The sequence below is a fragment of the Brachionichthys hirsutus genome, chromosome 23 (genome assembly GCF_040956055.1).
Source record: "Brachionichthys hirsutus isolate HB-005 chromosome 23, CSIRO-AGI_Bhir_v1, whole genome shotgun sequence".
Taxonomy (NCBI): Eukaryota; Metazoa; Chordata; class Actinopteri; order Lophiiformes; family Brachionichthyidae; genus Brachionichthys; species Brachionichthys hirsutus.
The window spans coordinates 1,879,995-1,897,140 of NC_090919.1; the positions used below are offsets into that span (position 1 = coordinate 1,879,995).

Genomic DNA, 17,146 nt, shown 5'->3' on the forward strand with positions numbered 1-17,146 from the left:
TCAAACAATACTGAGACGTAGTTAAAATGGACCCACGCGAAGTACACACCTGCACCGAGGACAAAATGTCCATTTATCCCAACCAGAACCAAGAATAATAAATGTCTTTGTTCATCCACTCAAACACTGATGAATAGAATGAGTCAACCATCCTTATTCCTAAGAATCCACTCAGACAACGCTCCAGTCCACCCACCCACGCAGGGTGCGTGTTTCACCACAAATTACATTTTGCACTTTTGAGTGGCTTTTAAAGATGCCACTAATGCCCCCATCGAACTCGCGGAGTGGGCGTGGAAAGGAGCTCCGGCTTTTGACGACTGACACAGACAGGACGGGAAGTCGAGAAGCATCTGCAGCGGCGTGATGAGAGAACCCGCGACGGGAAAGTGCGTGGAATAGCGTGGAATCTGGACAAAAAGCGCGGAGCCCGCTGCTGCCGCTGCTGCGGATGACGCAGGACAACCGGCGCGGTGCACGCACGGATCACGTGCTACGTCATCAGCTCAGTTTAGCACTCGCGTTTGAAGTTGGCACGAGACCGACGGAAGCTGTCTTAATTTCGCTTTTTATTTACTGCGTCAGACTCCGGAGGGGATAAAAAAAAAAAAAGACGAAGGTAAAGCAAGGAAGGTAAAGTGAAACGAGCTCTCTCCGCTCTTTATTTGTTTATGTTTCATTAAGTATAGAATAGTTATTCACACTAATTACCGAAGCGACGCCTTAAGCTTTAAATGAAACCCGACACGATTTGCACTAAGCTTTAAATGACTTTCTCAAGGTAAATATTATTGACTTTAACCTCGACACTGTAAATAGCCTGAAGCTCAAATTTGCAAAGTGTTTGCCATTTTGTTAAAAAAAAAAAAAAAAAAAAAGATAAGAAAAGAAAGCAAGTTGGACTTTGCTCCTTAAGGGGTGGGGTCTCTACAGAGTGGGCGTGTGCTGTTTATGTAGGCTCCATACCTGTGGTGTGATCAGGTGGGTGGGACATGACGTCACAGGCCTCTCTTGTGCAGGCAGGCCGTAGGAACGTGCCTTACACCTTTTGGCATAATCAGACCCTTCCTATGTCACCCATGTGCTATGCGGTTCTGTTTATCTGCACACGTTGGATGTTGTTGATCGTTCCTGGATGTGTGTGTGTGTGTGTGTGTGTGTGTGTTGGCATGCGTCTCTCCTGGCTGTCCGTGCACGCGAACGCTGCAGGACACGGGTGTTGCTTAAAGCTGCGTTATTTTTTTGTCGCTATCTGGGACACACAAGTGATTTGTGGTGCGTGTTGCATCGTCGCATGCACGCTGGATGGATCGTGTTGTACTTGAAAGAAGAAGTAACACTTCGTGTCCCCCCCGGGTTGGCGCTGCAAGGTTTGCAACCCAAAAGTAGAAGCGGACGTTTCGTCTTTGCTTACTGTCGTGTTGAACGTACCGACGCATGCGCGGGGGGGGAATGTTTCCGAAAAATAGACGGCTGAAACGTGTGTGTGTGTGTGTGAATATGAAGCTACGACCAGGAGACTCTCACCTTGACTTAGCGTGACTCTTTTCCAAACACAAAAAGAGAGAGATTTGAAGGCTTTTTCTTCGCGTTCATAGGTCAAAGCTGGGATTTGCGGAAGCTTCCCCCTGTGCAACAGAGGTGAGACAAGATGTCGCAGACTCCACAGCCCTGCCAGGAGGTCGTGGAGTGGCTGCTCCACCTCCGCCTCCCACAGTATGTCCCGTGTTTCCAGCAAGGAGGCTACGAAACCCTGAAACATTGCAAAGAGCTCACCGATGAGCGGCTCCTGGAGCTGCAGGTGTTGCCGACCGGCCACCGCAGACGCGTCCTTCGTAGTCTGGAAGCCCTCGGGATTATCCTGGAAGGCGATGAACAGGATGACGGAGAGGGAGGGAAGCAGAACGGGAGGCGATGGAGGAAGCCTCCCGTCCTGGTGGATAAAAAAAGGATGACCTCGTTCCAGCACCGCCAGCCGACGGACAAGGAGTACGATTTAGAGGGGAGTCAGACTTTACCTCCAGGAGCACATCTGGCAGAAGAAATGGAGAGCGTTCCGGACAGCGGTCGACCCCGACTGGCCCGGAATAACCAGCAGAACATCCCAGAATCCATATGTGAACATGCCTCCATCCCAGCCTCTCTGTCCTCCTGCAGCAGCAGCAGCAGCAGCGAGTCCTTCTCCATCACCGAAACGCCTTCAGACTGGGAGGTCTCCCCAGAGGACGCCTCGCCGTCTAACCCCGACCCCCTCCCTCGTCCCGCTGAAGATCCTGACCACGACGGGGGTTTGAGTGGGGGGATGGTGGAAAACTCCATCTATGAGACACAACCCAGTTCGAAGGTCGCCGCAGGCGCCAAGCGGACCCGCTCCTACCGGCTGAGGCACAGGCCCGTTCCCGAAATTCCAGACCAGACCGTAACGGCGCTCCAGGCCAGGTGAACTTCCAATCACATTCTCGGAGCGTCGCTAACCGTCTGCTAGCAACACAAATCTCACATTTCCACACCTCCTGAGCGTGCACATTTTTTTTTTTAAACATCCTGTAAATCCACATTTTTGAACTTCTCCACCGGTAAAGTAACTTCCAGAGTCTCACGTCTTCATATTCTGAAGGCCTTTTTTTTTTTCTTTTTTTTTTACGTCTAAATGGCGTTCCCTATTTTCCCCACGCGCTGCATCGGAGGTTCTAATTCGTTGATATCTCCTCTTCCTCAGGAGCGCGCCACCGCCGGCGCAAGCAACCGGCGCCGAACAGCTAACCGGCTCAGAAGGTCTCAGCGGCGCAAACGGCACACAGAAAGGTACGCAGCCCTTCAGCTGCATCCGCTTCATCTCTGCCATGAATATTTCATTCCGGTAGTCGAGTCGGCGGCGCTCTTGTTTGCCCGGATGAAAGGAAGGAAGGAGAGGAGAGGAGAGGAGAGGAGATTGAGGGTAGCATATCGGTGGGTTGGGGTGAATCGTGGGAAATGGCGTCTCCCCGTTTCAAGCGCACAATCTCCTCGGGAACACGCTCCCTCACATCTTGTCCCTCGGTGTGAACTTGGTGTTTATTTGTGTCGCCCTTTTTTTCCCAATGTTGTTACAACCAGTACAGGTACTTTTAAAGTCCCCCCCCCCCCTTCTCCCTTGCTGGATTCATTCGTCGTGTCTCATTTGACGAGAGACTACATAAGCTGCTTTTTGAGCCGAGGCGGATGCGCTCTCCCAGGATTATGTGGAGCTTCTCCGTGACGACGGTCGGTATGAATAAGTGTCAGTCTTTCCCACGGATTGACAGCGTGGCTGTCTCAGGGATGGATGAAGCGCCTGCGTTATATAGTTTATAATCTATTCCGAATTTCAATTGGTTATTTTTCCACTTTTTGCGCAGCAGCTTATTTCTGTTTTCACAATGAAAACACGTTTAGCAGCTCTCCTTGGGTTTCCCACACCCGAACTGAAACCTGTATCTCGTTTACCATGTCCCCACCGGCTCACCCTGCTCATCGTGTCTCTCTCTTCAGGTCTTTTGACATTCTTTGTCGGCAGGATGTCTTATAAAGTTGCACCAGAACCACAACTTCTGTATTTTTCTCTTTTTACAGGGGATCGTTTTTTGCAACAGCGGGCGAGACACGATTGAAAATTTGTTTCTTTTCCATATAAACTTATATTATGCGTCATTTTTTAAAACCCTTTTTATCATATGATTTTTGACTGTTAGACCATAAAGAGAAAGTTTCCCTTGCTGTGAACAAATCAACAGTTTTACATCCATTTTCTACACTTTACCTCCCCGCCGCTCTTCTTTATTTTCTTTTCTTTAGCTTTAGCTCCCCTCTCCTTCCCTGCAGCGTGTACCTATACTGCGGAAGTCTCTTGGTAAGCCTTGTTTTTCCAGCTTTCCATCTGCGTGGAACAAGACAGTGTGAGGTGGGTTGGGAGGAAAGGAAGAGGGAGATGGATGCAAAACAGGCTGAGAGACGGAAGAAGACAGGAAGCCAAGGCGGTCCCACAGCAGGGAAATGGGGAGCTGGTTCTCCCCTCACAGCAAGGAATTTTTGACGCATTATTTTCACCAAGCATATTTGAAGATGTTACTCTGAGATGAGATACCGAATTTGAAACAACATGCAGCGTATGCCCCTTGAATGATTGGAGCTATTAGACGCCGACGGAATTTAAATTAACGCCCCCCCCCCCCCCCCCCTCAACACCTCGTGAAAATAATTTTCTTTCACAACGAAAATCTCATTGAGAAAACACGTGTCTGTCTGGTGCTTCAGCAGCAAAGCAGACTCCTGAATTATTCTGGAATAGTAAAAAAAGTTCCAATTGTAGGTCACGAAACTAGCTCTAAATATGAAACTTTTTTTTTTTATATGCCTATCCATTTCTGTGCCAAAGGTAAAAAATGTATATCTAAAATAATTTAATAAGAGGGAGAAACAGCCGGTTTCGGCTACTTTTTTTGCTCTTTGGAAATTTATGCTAAGCTTTAATAATCAGCACTACAGTTACGGTGAACGTTTTTTGTTTTTTTTTAATCACAATGCACCAATATGTGCATTAAAATGTTAAACGTGTGACAGAAACAACACAGAGGAGTGATAGAATCATTAAAACCAGGACCGGTTGTTCAGAAGCAAGCCTTTGAAACACATTTGCATCGTCGCCGCTCTTCGTTAGCCGTCCATCCTTTCGTATCTGCGTTTGTTTAAAGACGTCTCGTCCCTCTCGTCTCTTTGTCCCCCCCCTATGATAGTTCTAGCAATCCTGGTCCTCAGGAGAGGGTGGTGTCATTTTTCACTGCGACAGGATGTAGTTCATGGAGGGTGGCCCTCGGGCCTTCAGACTAATGCTGTCTGGACGGAGTCGCCTCTTCGTTTTTTGTCTTTTCTGCCACCGACCATCGGTGCGTCCCCCCCCAGGAGCCAAGGCAGAAAAATGGCCTGACGGAGGAGAATAAAACCCCCACTTGGGCAGGAAACAGGCCGAGGCGGAGAGACAAAACTTAATTGGGTTATTGCTTACTTGGATTGGAGTGCGGTGATTTAATCAAAGGGCGCTATAACATCCGGCTGATTTTACTGTAACAGTCCTGTTAAGCTCCTTACTTTAATGCGCCATTTTTTTAAGGCCTTCACACTTCGTCCAGCAGGGTTTAATGGTGGGGACAAATCGCTGTTGTGCTGTCTTTGTGTCCTTTTCAAGCACTTCAAAGATCCTCGATGCCTATCGCTCCCTACGGAGAAATGTTCCTGCACAACGACCCCGAAAGCACTCCGGTAAGACGGACGGCGGCGCACACTCCCACTATTAGACGGTGAATCGCACCCTACCAGAAGGGATCAGGCGTTTCTCTGCTCGTCAACACAATCGGCAGCGTTTCAGCCCCCAGCCTGGTTACACTTCGCCCTCGTGAGGTTAATGGAAATGTCAGCTCGCCGGTGAAGTTAGCGCAGCTTTTCTTTTTGTAGAAACACGATAGCGGCGTCTAACTGAAAGATGGACGCTTTATTTTCATCAGATGCTAATCTCCTCTGTGCTCTGTAGCATCAAGGTGCTAAAGAAGGGCTGCGCAAGGGCATGAAGGACAAGCTGAGACCGAAGCACAGGTGAGACGTCCTGATGTGATGGAGCTCTATGTGTTTACAGCGATCCCTCATTAGGACAAGCAGCGTGCGTGTTTACTGCGTAATGATCTCATCTGCTTATCTACATCTATATACTTTATAAATTGCTCTGATGTTATCAGATCGAGCAAATCCAAAACAGATTTGAGGCTAATGAGGCAAGCTAATCTGCAGAAGAAGAAAAGATCTCAATCACGCCATTGTCTGAATTTGTGCTCCAAATAAAAGACAATATATCAGTCAAGCACAACTTTCATTTCTTTTTACTGAAATTATTAATATAACAGAGGTCAACTGGCCGGGCGGCTATTAATTTCCCTCAACAGGAAGTCTGTTTATTCACTAATCTTTAGATATGATCAATAACACTTTTAGGTCTGTATGCTTTAATCTGAACTGTCTTTTTTTTTTTTGCCTCCATGCTAAGCTAACCTAATCGCTGAGCGTCATGCATGACACTTGGAAGAAACAAATAGAATCTTCTCGGGTGTAACTTATGTTTGTTATCACTTACTTTGTTACTGCTAAAAGAAAAGTCTCTAACTTGATCCCTGCTCCTGCAGGAGAAAGAAGCCTCAGCAGAAGGAGCCGAAGGAAGACGCTCCTCCTCCTCCTCCTCCTCCTCCTCAAACCGTCCCAGACCTCGACAAAGAGGAATACTCGACGGTGGAAGACTGCGCTAGCATTTTGTCGCGAGTCGGTTCGGACCAAAGTTTTGCAGCGATCCCTGAGGGTCATGCTTCCGGGCCTAAGGATGGGCCTTTAAACATGGTGGAGTGTGAACTCTACTCTGCAGAGGCCAATGCCTGGGGGGGTCAAACCCAGAACGTGCTGCCTCATATTTCTCCATACGCTTGCTTCTACGGAACTCCCAAAGACCGGCTTGTCAGAGTCGGCTGGCTGGACAAATTGTCGCCTCAAGGGTAGGTGTCAGTAGTTTTTATTTTCTTGCTATGATCCATGGCGGCTTCCTCTTTCTTTCTTTGCAGCTTCTCTGTGCATCTCTTACTTTTGTCAACAATTTGTTGACAATTTGAGACGGCGAAGCTTGAGCAGCCCTACCCGCAATGCGTGGCGATATCGCAGCCTCCGTCTCGAGTCTCTGGGTGACACTGTTGCTCCAAACCAGCGCCATCAATCATTTACCCCCTCCTCGTACGCACTTCACCGGCGTGACCACATGTGCAGGTTTGGCAAACTGCCCCCCCCAGGCTGTTGAATATTCGGAACGAGAGTGGCCATTTGTTTTGATTATGCTAATTGACAGCTGCTGATGCAACTCTTGACAAAAAATGAATGAATGGCACTCTTGATGAAATGTGAGTACCTCCTCAGGGCAGGGAGTAATTAGCTGGCTTGCATGTCGGATGAGGGAGGAGTCGGGTGAATTTAACGCTTGTCTCGTCCCCCTTGCAGAAATTGCGTCTTCCAGAGGAGGTGGGTGAGATTGGACGGGGAGTGTCTATTTTACTACAACAATGACAAGGTAAGTGTGGGAGGGGGGGGGGGGGGGGGGAAACACTTTCGCTGGTCCACACAGCTGTTCCTTCCTCCGGCGATCTACTGGCACACCGACATCCACGTGCGAAAGGCAATTTCATTACCCCCCCCCCCCCCCCCCACCATTTCCAGAAATCTATACTGCAAGTAGCCGAGCCAAGTCCTAAGTGTTCTCCGGCCATCATGTCGTCGTCATCATCATTAGCTTGGCAGCGTAAAAAATGGGGGCTAGGACAGAGCAACATTACACAATGCGTGGCAGGCCCGTCCGGCTATAGAGTAAAGTACATCAATGTTGGCGCCGGACCAGGAGAAGGGGGGGCGGGGCGGGGGGGGGGGTCTCTTTTTGCCTCCCTAAGCATTTCCTTCCCTCTGCACCTCTCTTCACTCTCCTTCAGTCTGACAGTTGAGTTTGAAATTTTGCTTAGTGTGTTGCCTGCCTTATCATCATCATCAGAGAGAGAGAGAGAGGGAAGGATGGAGGGGGGGGGGAGAAATGGTTTGGGCGGGGCGGGAGTATGGGGGTTGAAAATGCATCAAATGGAGGGGTGACAAAAGTTGGAGGCGAGATGGCCGATAAAACGAAGTCTGATTTGCCTTTGATGTTACAAATGTATTGGACCAAGAACAAACAGACGAGTGCTGGTCCCGGTTCCCCCGGTCCCCCCGGTCCCCCCGGTCCAAGGGCCCGGCGGCACGCGGCGTCTCAATGACGTGGGAGCTGTCTGACGCTGGCCCGTTAATCACTGAGCAATTATAGCTCTCCAGGCGCGCTTGTTCCCCTGCTTTTCCTTTTTTTTCCTCTCTTTCCGTCGCGTTCACTGCTCTCTTTATCAGGTGACGCTCTCGACGTTGGCTTCATTGAGTCTACTGCCGATTTCCTCACTGAAGCGTTCCCGTGCTGCTTCTTCTTCTTCGTCTTCACCTTTGAACGTCCTCATAACTCGCCCCGGAGTTTAGAACCCTGTGGGGATCAGTCGACCCCAGACAAAAGTAATCGCACTTAATAATGGGAGCAGCTTGGAAGTCTCTGGCCGCAGTGATGTCGTCATCGCCGGCGCGGCGGCGGCGTGGGAGAGCAACAGAATCCTCTGTCACACTGCGGCGTCGCGTCCAAATCCGTCTTATCAATCACACATTTCGCCTGATTTCGTCAACGCGAGGATTGACTGGGGAGAGAGCTGTGGTCCTGAGGTGTCGTCTATGGGGTGTGTGTGTGTGTGTGTGTCTGGAGTTTAGCTCCAGGGAAGAGGAGGTTTTTAGGATCAGCGTATCAGTCCGTCTTATTGTCTGTATTTCTGTCTGCACAGCTTTCGCATTCTGAAAGCTCTTCATCCTCAGTCTTTCAAGGATGCATGATCCTTATTGGAGTGTTCTTATTTTTTCTTTTTCATCTTCAGGACGACACCTCAAGTATATAATTTGCATCTGCTCGTGCTTTGAAACCCAAGACTCGCTCATTCAGAGAAACGTATGAGAATAAATTCTGATTGAATTCCACTGGCTGTGATTTAAAGTTCCCGTTTTTCCCCACGTAGGGTCACCCGAGGTCAGAAAATGAATCTAATAATGGCGTGGAATACATTCCTTTCTGGATCAGACAGTACTGCGATGACAAATCCTCTGCTGAGAGAAACAAGGAAGCCTTGTTGCCCTTGGCTGCAGTTCTCCGCTCAAACCAGCTGGTGTCCTCGTGCCTCCATTGAAAATCTGCCGTTGCTAAAACTCTTCCCACCGTCTCACTCGCCTCCCTGTTTCCTCCACGCGGCGCCTCCATTATCGCCGGCTTTAGCGCACGTTGCTCTGCCTTTTAATTGTTTCCTCAAGTTTACAGAGTTGTTTCTGAAAATGAAACGAAACGTCCGAGGCGGACGGGTTCTCTGCCAGGAAAAACCGGCGCGACACCGCCCCCCCCTGAAATGACACGGGTTGACAAATGCTGGGGAGGTTGGAATGAGAAGCGGCCGTACGGGGGGGGAACCGGAGTGAAAGGAGTGAGGGAGTTTGAAGCCGGAGGGGAGGTGAAGAGTGCGGGGAAAAGAGGGTGGAGGAGACGTTTGGCAGAGCGAGGCGAGTCGGGTGTATCGGTGTTTGGAGGGAGAGAGATAGTTGGGCCTCATTGACAGTCTATAAACATTCTATCTGTAGGTGGAGTCCTCCATCTTCCTCTGACCTCCTCTTCATCGTTTCCCCCCCGCCGACTCTGCCATCAGTATTTACCGATGCACGGATAACCCCAAATATAGGATTAAATGACCATTAACTGGTTGCAGAGGGATAATTATCAGCGCTCTCCCACCGAGCTGCCTCAGCTTTACCGTCACACCTAGATTCTCCTCTTCACCTTCCTCCCGTCTAAATTTAGAGAGGAAAAGTGACAGAGAAACTCCCAGGGAGAGAAATGTGGAGGGAGCTGTAATTAGGTTGTGCCCCTTCTTGCCATTGTTAATTCTGATTCAGTAGGAGGGGGGGGGGGGGGGGGCAAAAAGCATCTTCTTTTTGCCACGGATGTCTATCACCCCCCCCCCCCCCACACACACACATCTTTTTTCGCTCTCCTCTTGATAATGGAATTCTACATTCCCTCCACTGTTTTTATCTTTCTTTTTTTGCATCTTTCCATTTTCTTCCAGCCGGCCCCCTCCTTGGCCTTTCACACTAACCTAATTTCCTCTTTTTTTTTATTTTTTTTTTAGAATTTTGTATTCCTTCACATTCATCCATCCATCCTCTCCTCCGCCCCGGCTCTCTCTCTCTCTCTCTCTCTCTCTCTCCCACCGACTCTGCCGGCCGGTATATTTTTGGACGTTCGGTCTCTAGAAATAGGCTTCTGTGGACGTCAAGGTCACTTGGCTTAATTAAGAATTGCCAGAGAGAGTCAGAAGTTCACTTCTATTTTTTTTTTTACTTGCCCCTCATTCATCCTTTCATTCCTTTCCTCACACACTTCACAGGAAATGATGCCGGCGGTACAACCATTTTGACCACAATTATATTGCAGATCATAAAAAAGTGGCGTCTTTCTTCTTCTTCTTCTAACTTTACGCTGATGACATTATTGACATGAATAATTCAATGTCTGCAGCCGCTTTATTCATAGCGGCGGACTCGCTTTCACCCCCCTAAAGAAGTAAGGCTAGCGTTTTTGCAGCTAAGTTAAAGGCACACAGATCCTCTCCTCCGAGACGGACTCAAAGGTGGTTCCCTTCTGTCTGTGATTATATTGAGGATCCCTTTTCCCCCTCGTTTGCACGTTCTATCTCGTCTTCACATTGACAATGACCCAGTATTTTAATTGCCATTATCAAGGGAGGCTGTAAAGAGGGTCACGAAGCCTCCAGTGCATCGTCCTCTTTATTTGGATGCCTCCGCTAGAGCTGCTGGGGGAAAACGTGGGGGTAATGAAACAACACGGCCCAGTCCCGCTCTACCCAACAAGCACTTCCTGTGCTTTGCCCAAATCCCCAGCACCGTGCCTGTCTCTCCTAAATATGTGAGAAGTTTCCACTTGTAGACGCATCTCCCACCCAACACCCAAATGACAAGGCTGTCTTTTCCTGTTTGGGGTTTCTTTAATGCCACATTTTTGTGTGTGTGTGTGTGTGTGTTTGTGCAGAATTTAAGGATCACGGGAGGCTTAACAGCGTGGCGCTTGAAAATTCTTCTAGTCTGAAAGCTCTGTGCCATTTATCAAAGTTGGTCCTTGAAAGGGAACGTATTTCTGCAAATCGATTTAATGCAGCATTGATGGGATGTAGCTTGAGTTTAATGAGATTGTCCGTCGGTGGCGTTTTGAAACGGAACATAATCCCACTCGGAATTACTCCTGTAGCGATGCAAAAGGGGCCATTTGAAAACAATTACTGCTGTTCTGCATATGCAGATAATACGAATACAACAACAACAACGCCAGAGCGTTATTAGCATGCGCGGGAGCTCTGTGTCTGCGCTTTAGCAGCTCTCTACCTCTCTGTTCTAGGAGATGTACTCCAAAGGTATGATCCTGGTCAGCGCTATCCAACAGGTGCGAGGACTCGGCGACAACAAGTTCGAGGTTGTCACCCCCCTCCGAACCTTCACATTCCGGGCTGAGAGGGAAGGTAAATCAAGCGCATCATTCAGGCTTTTCTATTATGTGTTCTGAATTTTGCAGTCATCTGCGGGACTGTCTGCTTCCTTGTCTCACCTTGTACGTTTGAAGTGGGTGTGGCCTAGGACCTTAGTGACATTTCATACATGCTTTTTACTTGATGAGGTGATGCGCGATACAGACTATCGGCAACCTCCCCTCTCCTCCCTGTCTAATTGCTGCATCTTCATATCAGATTATTTTCTCTGTTTACGACAAGCGGGTCTTCAACCGCGTCATTTATCACGCCATCTGCTGGCCGATTGTCACGCACCACTTCGTCCTGTGATGGGAGACGGCTATCTGGCTTGGAGCTGCTGTGCGACTGCCCGAGGTTGGTGAGAGGCCTCATGTAGACAAGAAAGGGTTGGTAAGGATGGAGAGAAGAGGAGGAGAGGAGAAAACTTGGCTTCGTCACCTCATGCATCTTTAAAAAGGTCCACTCGCCTTGTGGCGAAGAGTCATCAGTCTTTGGCGAAACACGCGAGGAAGAGGAAGACATGAGTAGAAGGGGGGCATTGAAGGGGTTAGCTAGTGGAGTTAAGGTAAGGAGCTTCTGGGCTGATGCGCTAGGGGTGCGAGGGGGGGAAGATGGACGGATGATAGTCAGATGAGTCGGTGAAAAGTGTTGAAGGCATCCGGCGTGGACTTTTAGAGGAAGGGCATCGAAGGAACAAGAGCAGGAAGGATTTAAATGAGGGAATAAAAGAGATGAACAAAGACAGACATGCAGGCTTGGTGCAAAAAAAAAAAAAAGCAACAGATGAAGGCACTGTCGACAGGGAGAGATGAAAAGAGCAAAGAGAAAATGGAGGGAGGGAAACGGAGGGAGAAGTGAGTGAATAATTGAAGGCCACCAGAGAGAGTGTGCACACAGCTGTCGGTTGATTCTCCATTTGGTCCGCAGGTGGCCTCTTCCCTCAGGTACTGTCAGATGAAGAGAGGAAAAATGGAAGGAGGGAGGAAGGGCATAGAGGAAGGGAAGAAGAGCGAGGCGGGGAGAGAATGCTGGTAACAATGGGGTGAGAAGAAAGAGAAGAGACGCGGCGGCGACTGATGGAAAATGGTCAAGACAAAGAGGAGGATGGGATGCAAACAAATGTGCAATGGGGGAGGAGAAGAGATCTGCGGCTCAAATAAATATGAATGATTTGTATTTGGATGCTTTGGGTGTTGCCTTTTCACCAGCTGCCTTTGAGCAAGTGTTTGGTTTTGTTGGAGGTGACAAGAACGACTGCAAGAGAGCGCCGTAGAGAATAAGTAGGGAGTACAACAAAATGGAGGATTGCAGAAATGTCAAATCGGCAGCGCATAAAGTCTGATCTGTGCTGCACGCTTCGAGTTGCAGTACTTCACATTTTACTAGCCCGTGGCGAGTTTTCTCCCTTTCCTGTACTTTCATTTATACATTCGGCTTCTTGTGCAGAACGACAAACCCGTAAGGATAACGCCGACATAGGTCACGTCAGGTTTTCAGGTCAGGAAGTTTTTATCCTGAACGCGTTGGCAACAGTTCTCTTAGCTTTTTGGTTGCATTACCTTTACATTACAGACGCAGTTCCATCGCTAGTACTAGCATCATTTACAGTAATTATCTGCCTGTGTCCTCCTCTCTCTCTCTGTGCATAGTAGAATAGTCTTTCAAACAAATGACTATACATATATCCCTTAACAAGCGGTGACGGGCTTTAGTGGGAGAGAGAAGCTACGCATTCTTTTTATAACCATGCAGCGGTGATGTTTGCACACAGAGTGAAACTAGTTTTGGCAGCCATGCTGGAGGTTTTAACATGTGGAGACCGAATCCACGTCCGAATAGAAGCATATATCGAGATACATCCAGGTGCACGAGTCACACATGCTAACACCAGGCGTATAGGCACTGCCACTGTTTCTGAAGTCTTCCTCACTCCTCCCACCTCCTTCCTCGCTCCAGCCCTTCTCCTTAAGGTCAGATTGACAGTCTGGGAAGTGAAGAGGAGAGTGGAAGACGCGAGGAAGGGCCTGAATAAATGAACAGGCAAATAAGTGAGCGAAGGATAGGTAATGGAACTCAGAAAGCAGGGTGGAACTCAACAGTGAAGCCTAGTGATGTAAAGAGCAGTCAATAATTGAGGAAGGGATTCATTATTGATATCAGCTCTTTGTAAATTCATAAGAATCTGGGGGTGGGCAGCCGGACCAGGCAGGGTTTGGGACCAGGCTGTGGATACAGTATTTTTTTTTTGGGGGGGGGTTGGCATGTGTAGGAGGAAACACGATGGGCATGTTTGTATGCAAAGTCAAAGACGATGGGTGCAGAAAGTTAAATTAAAGTCTAAGACAATGTCAGGTCGACATTGGACTCAGAATTATTGACATGCCGTCCTGCACCGCTCTGTGGTTTGAGGACACAACGGTGCATCGCCGAGGGCAACGCGAGCCCACGGTGGAAAAGGAGAACAGCTTGTGTAAGAACACAAAGATGCGATGAATTACAAGACTTTAAAAAAACAAAAATGATCCAATCAGTCGGCTCTGATCACGGTGACCTGGCTATAATTTGAATGCTAATTATTTTGTCCAGGTCAAGGTAATCCCGAGACATTATACAGAGCAGTTAAATTCTGACTCTCTGTCTCGCTTTCTCTTTGATTGTTTTACAGCATTCAGAGATTTGACATCAGGCCCTTTATCGAAAAAAATCACACTTATTTGCTCAAATTTGTGCGCATCCAAAAATGAATTTCGTCTCTGATGACAATCACGTTGACAACATTTCTGAAATGAATTGAATCGTGGCTATTCGTATTTGGACGGTAGTAGCACATTTAATTGAACTTTTCCTTGTCTTTTTGTCTTGTATTTTACAATGACTAGAATCTGTTACCTCTTAAAACCTGTGATATCTGTGTGTGTTCCCGTGTTTCCACAACCCTCTGGTATCTCTTGTGTTTCCACTTTGCCGGCTTTGATGGCACAAAGTTCTCTGGCGTTGTGGGAACGGACAGCGCCAGTTTCATTCCTCCTTTTATGCCCGTTTGAAACGTTGTGGAGGAGGATATCCGAGAGGTCCTTTGAGTGCACGCCGTTTGAACGTAAACCCTGGATAGAACGCGTTAATTCAAAATAAGTAAAGGGATTAACCGTCTTGTTCAAGGACAAACTATTTATACAGACGCTAAACATCTGGAGTGCCAGTCTCAGACTGCTCCCCGGAACAGAGTTGTCCAGGGATTGTCCTTCTTAGGCGAATTGATTACTCCAAATTGTCCCGATAATTTGATTTAAAGACTATATTTCTTTTTTTGATTTCCTTCCCCCTCCCTGTCATTCTCTTCCCCACCTACCTCTCTTTCTCTGGGCTTTTGTCTTGCTCATGCACGTGCCCACAGGGGAGCGCCAGGAGTGGATGGAAGCTCTTCAGGCGGCCGTCCGCCCTCCCGCCTGCAGCTCTCAGACGCGCTCTGACGTCCTCCCTCGCCACCCCTCCACAAACAAGCGAGGCTTGCTGGAGCTCCGTGGTCACAAAGGCAGAGTGCTGGCGTCTCTGGCGGGAAGCAAAGTCAGGCTTTGCAAAACAGAACAGGTACTTCCAACACCGCTGGGACTTCCTCTCCACAGGATGACAGCTTCCTGTTTGGGGGAAAAAAAGGAGATATTAAGTTTTGAAGCTGATTATATAGAGATGGTCTTGAACACACACACACACACATATATATATATATATAAATAATTGGTGAAAAAGCTTCAGGCTTCACTGAAATATAGATATAACACTCTGGTTTTGGTTGGTATAAGGTTGTCCCAGTGGGCGGAACAAAGAAATGTGTTCTTAGTTGACCCAACACTCTAATCCAGCGATGAAAGGTTTAGACAAGTTTTAAAAAGATGTAAAGGAAATACATCTTCTGAATACTTTTGCATAACACATTGTGTTTTTATCTGCGTCCTTTAGTTTGTGCATTTGTTAGCAGGATTCAGGAGGATGGCGAGTGGACCAGGAAATAGTTTTTGCCTGGTCCACTGCCAGTGGTGAATGGATCAGGCTATGAATGTGAATGTTCTACAATTTATTTTTAAAACCTAATGCTATCACTGCTAGCCAGCTTACTTCTCTTATCATGTTTTTAAAAAAGTGCAGTTTCCAATCACTTGTTCACTTTCAGCAAGTTAAAACCACACAAATCTGGTTGTCAGAGAAATGGGATATTTAATACCTCTGACAGATACTGCGTGACTTGCATACTTATTAGAAGTGTTGGACATGTGACGGGAAGGATTTTGCTGAATGTGGATATGTTAGATTCATAATATGAAACTGTGTAGTTTAATTAATTGAGCAGCTCATGCTCACACTCTTGAACTCCTTTCCTAGCAACAAGATATCTCATCTGAGATGCAAAAGATAGATATCCGCCACAATACTTCTACATAAATGGCTTTGCACACGTTTGTGTGCCAATCAGATAATGGCTCACACATCCCACTCGTTCCGATTCCTCCTCAGCTCTCATTTTGTTTCGCTCGGAATTTCATATTTGCTGTTTGCCTTTCATTATTTTCTTCATTAGCGTGGACAAACATCTTTGTTAGAATTCTCTGTCAACACATTTCCACTTCCTTGATCTGACACAGCAGGAGGACGAGCAGAATAGAGGGAATCAGAGGGAGAACAAATTCATTGTATTAATTCGGTTTACAAGCTAAATCCCTCACATAAATGCGGCGGCGGTGGCTTCGCATTTGGCGGCGAGGAAGAGGCGGTAGCAAATGGAAGACGAGTCAGTAAGAGACAAAGACAAAGATACAGAAGTGGAACGATGAAGTGCAATGGGTGGAGGGGGACGCTTCGATGCAGAGGTCGCGTGAGTGAGAAACGAGCAAGAAAAAGGAGAGCGTAATGGAGAGTGAGGGCGCATGGAGGGAGGTAAAACGTTGGCCCGTTCAAGCGCAGTGGACTGGAGTATTTAATCTGAGATGATGAACGAGCTATTGGAAACATCATCCTCCCAGCTCCTCCCTCAACACCTCCACTCCATTTCTCACAGGCGGTAAGTCCTGTGATGAAACTACATTTAAGGTCATTTAAACGCCAAGGTAAAGGAGGTCTGGTCACGCACACGCTCACGGTTGCCCGTTTCACGTCTTGTCCCCCCACATCACCAGCTGATTGGTTTGATTGGCTCTGTTTACGAAGTATTTTAATTTGTTTTATAATATGTGGCGATAAGTAAATTGAACTTTATCATCTGAAATGCTCCTCTGGGTTTTTTTTTACCCGTTTCCCACAGGAAGCTCCATTATCGCCATCTCCCCCTCGGCGCTTTTAATTGGCCGAGTTACTTTTTACCTCTAATGTCTTTGCGTCTTCCCATCCCTCCTTCCATCCATCCTTGGTGAATTAATTGGAAAGGTCAGAAGGCCACGGCACATATTGGGTACGTAACGAGTGGCGAGGGCTGGACGGCTGCTAACACCCAGCGCTCTAATTGGCTGCCTGAGAGGGATGAGGGTCATTCGGTATAGGTGACTGTTTTGCCCCCCCCCCCCCCCCCATGCATTTACATTGAGCCAGGCATGCACCTATCTCATTTCTCACTCTTTTGCTCCGTTTCCTTCCCTGTCCATCTCTTATGTCATCCCCTTCCGATCTGGAATCGTCCTAATTCTGCAAAAATGCTTCTGAGGATCAGAAGGCGAGGACAATAATTGCCTTTCACCACAGTCCTGGAATTTTGCTTGAAGTAACCTAATTGGGGGTAATGATGTCAAATGGAGATTTTAACAACATTAGCCCCGATTGAACTAGCCCGCACAAAGCTGAACCATCAGGTTGGGAAATCCTAGTGTTCAAAGCCCAAGTGATTTTGTCTTCGTGCTACGATCTGCAAAATTTGGCTGTGCTGAGTTATT

General features: G+C 47.7%; 1 protein-coding gene across 1 annotated transcript in view; it reads left to right on the forward strand.

The window, feature by feature from the left end:
• Positions 1–1,651: 1,651 nt before the first annotated feature.
• Positions 1,652–17,146, forward strand: part of arap2 (ArfGAP with RhoGAP domain, ankyrin repeat and PH domain 2) — a 59,165-nt gene continuing 43,670 nt past the window's right edge. Inside the window, exons 1-8 of the mRNA XM_068755708.1 lie at positions 1,652–2,439; positions 2,723–2,805; positions 5,201–5,274; positions 5,543–5,604; positions 6,186–6,545; positions 7,039–7,108; positions 11,102–11,222; positions 14,626–14,819. Coding sequence (XP_068611809.1) covers positions 1,652–2,439; positions 2,723–2,805; positions 5,201–5,274; positions 5,543–5,604; positions 6,186–6,545; positions 7,039–7,108; positions 11,102–11,222; positions 14,626–14,819 — 1,752 coding nt within the window. The remainder of the gene's footprint in view (positions 2,440–2,722; positions 2,806–5,200; positions 5,275–5,542; positions 5,605–6,185; positions 6,546–7,038; positions 7,109–11,101; positions 11,223–14,625; positions 14,820–17,146) is intronic.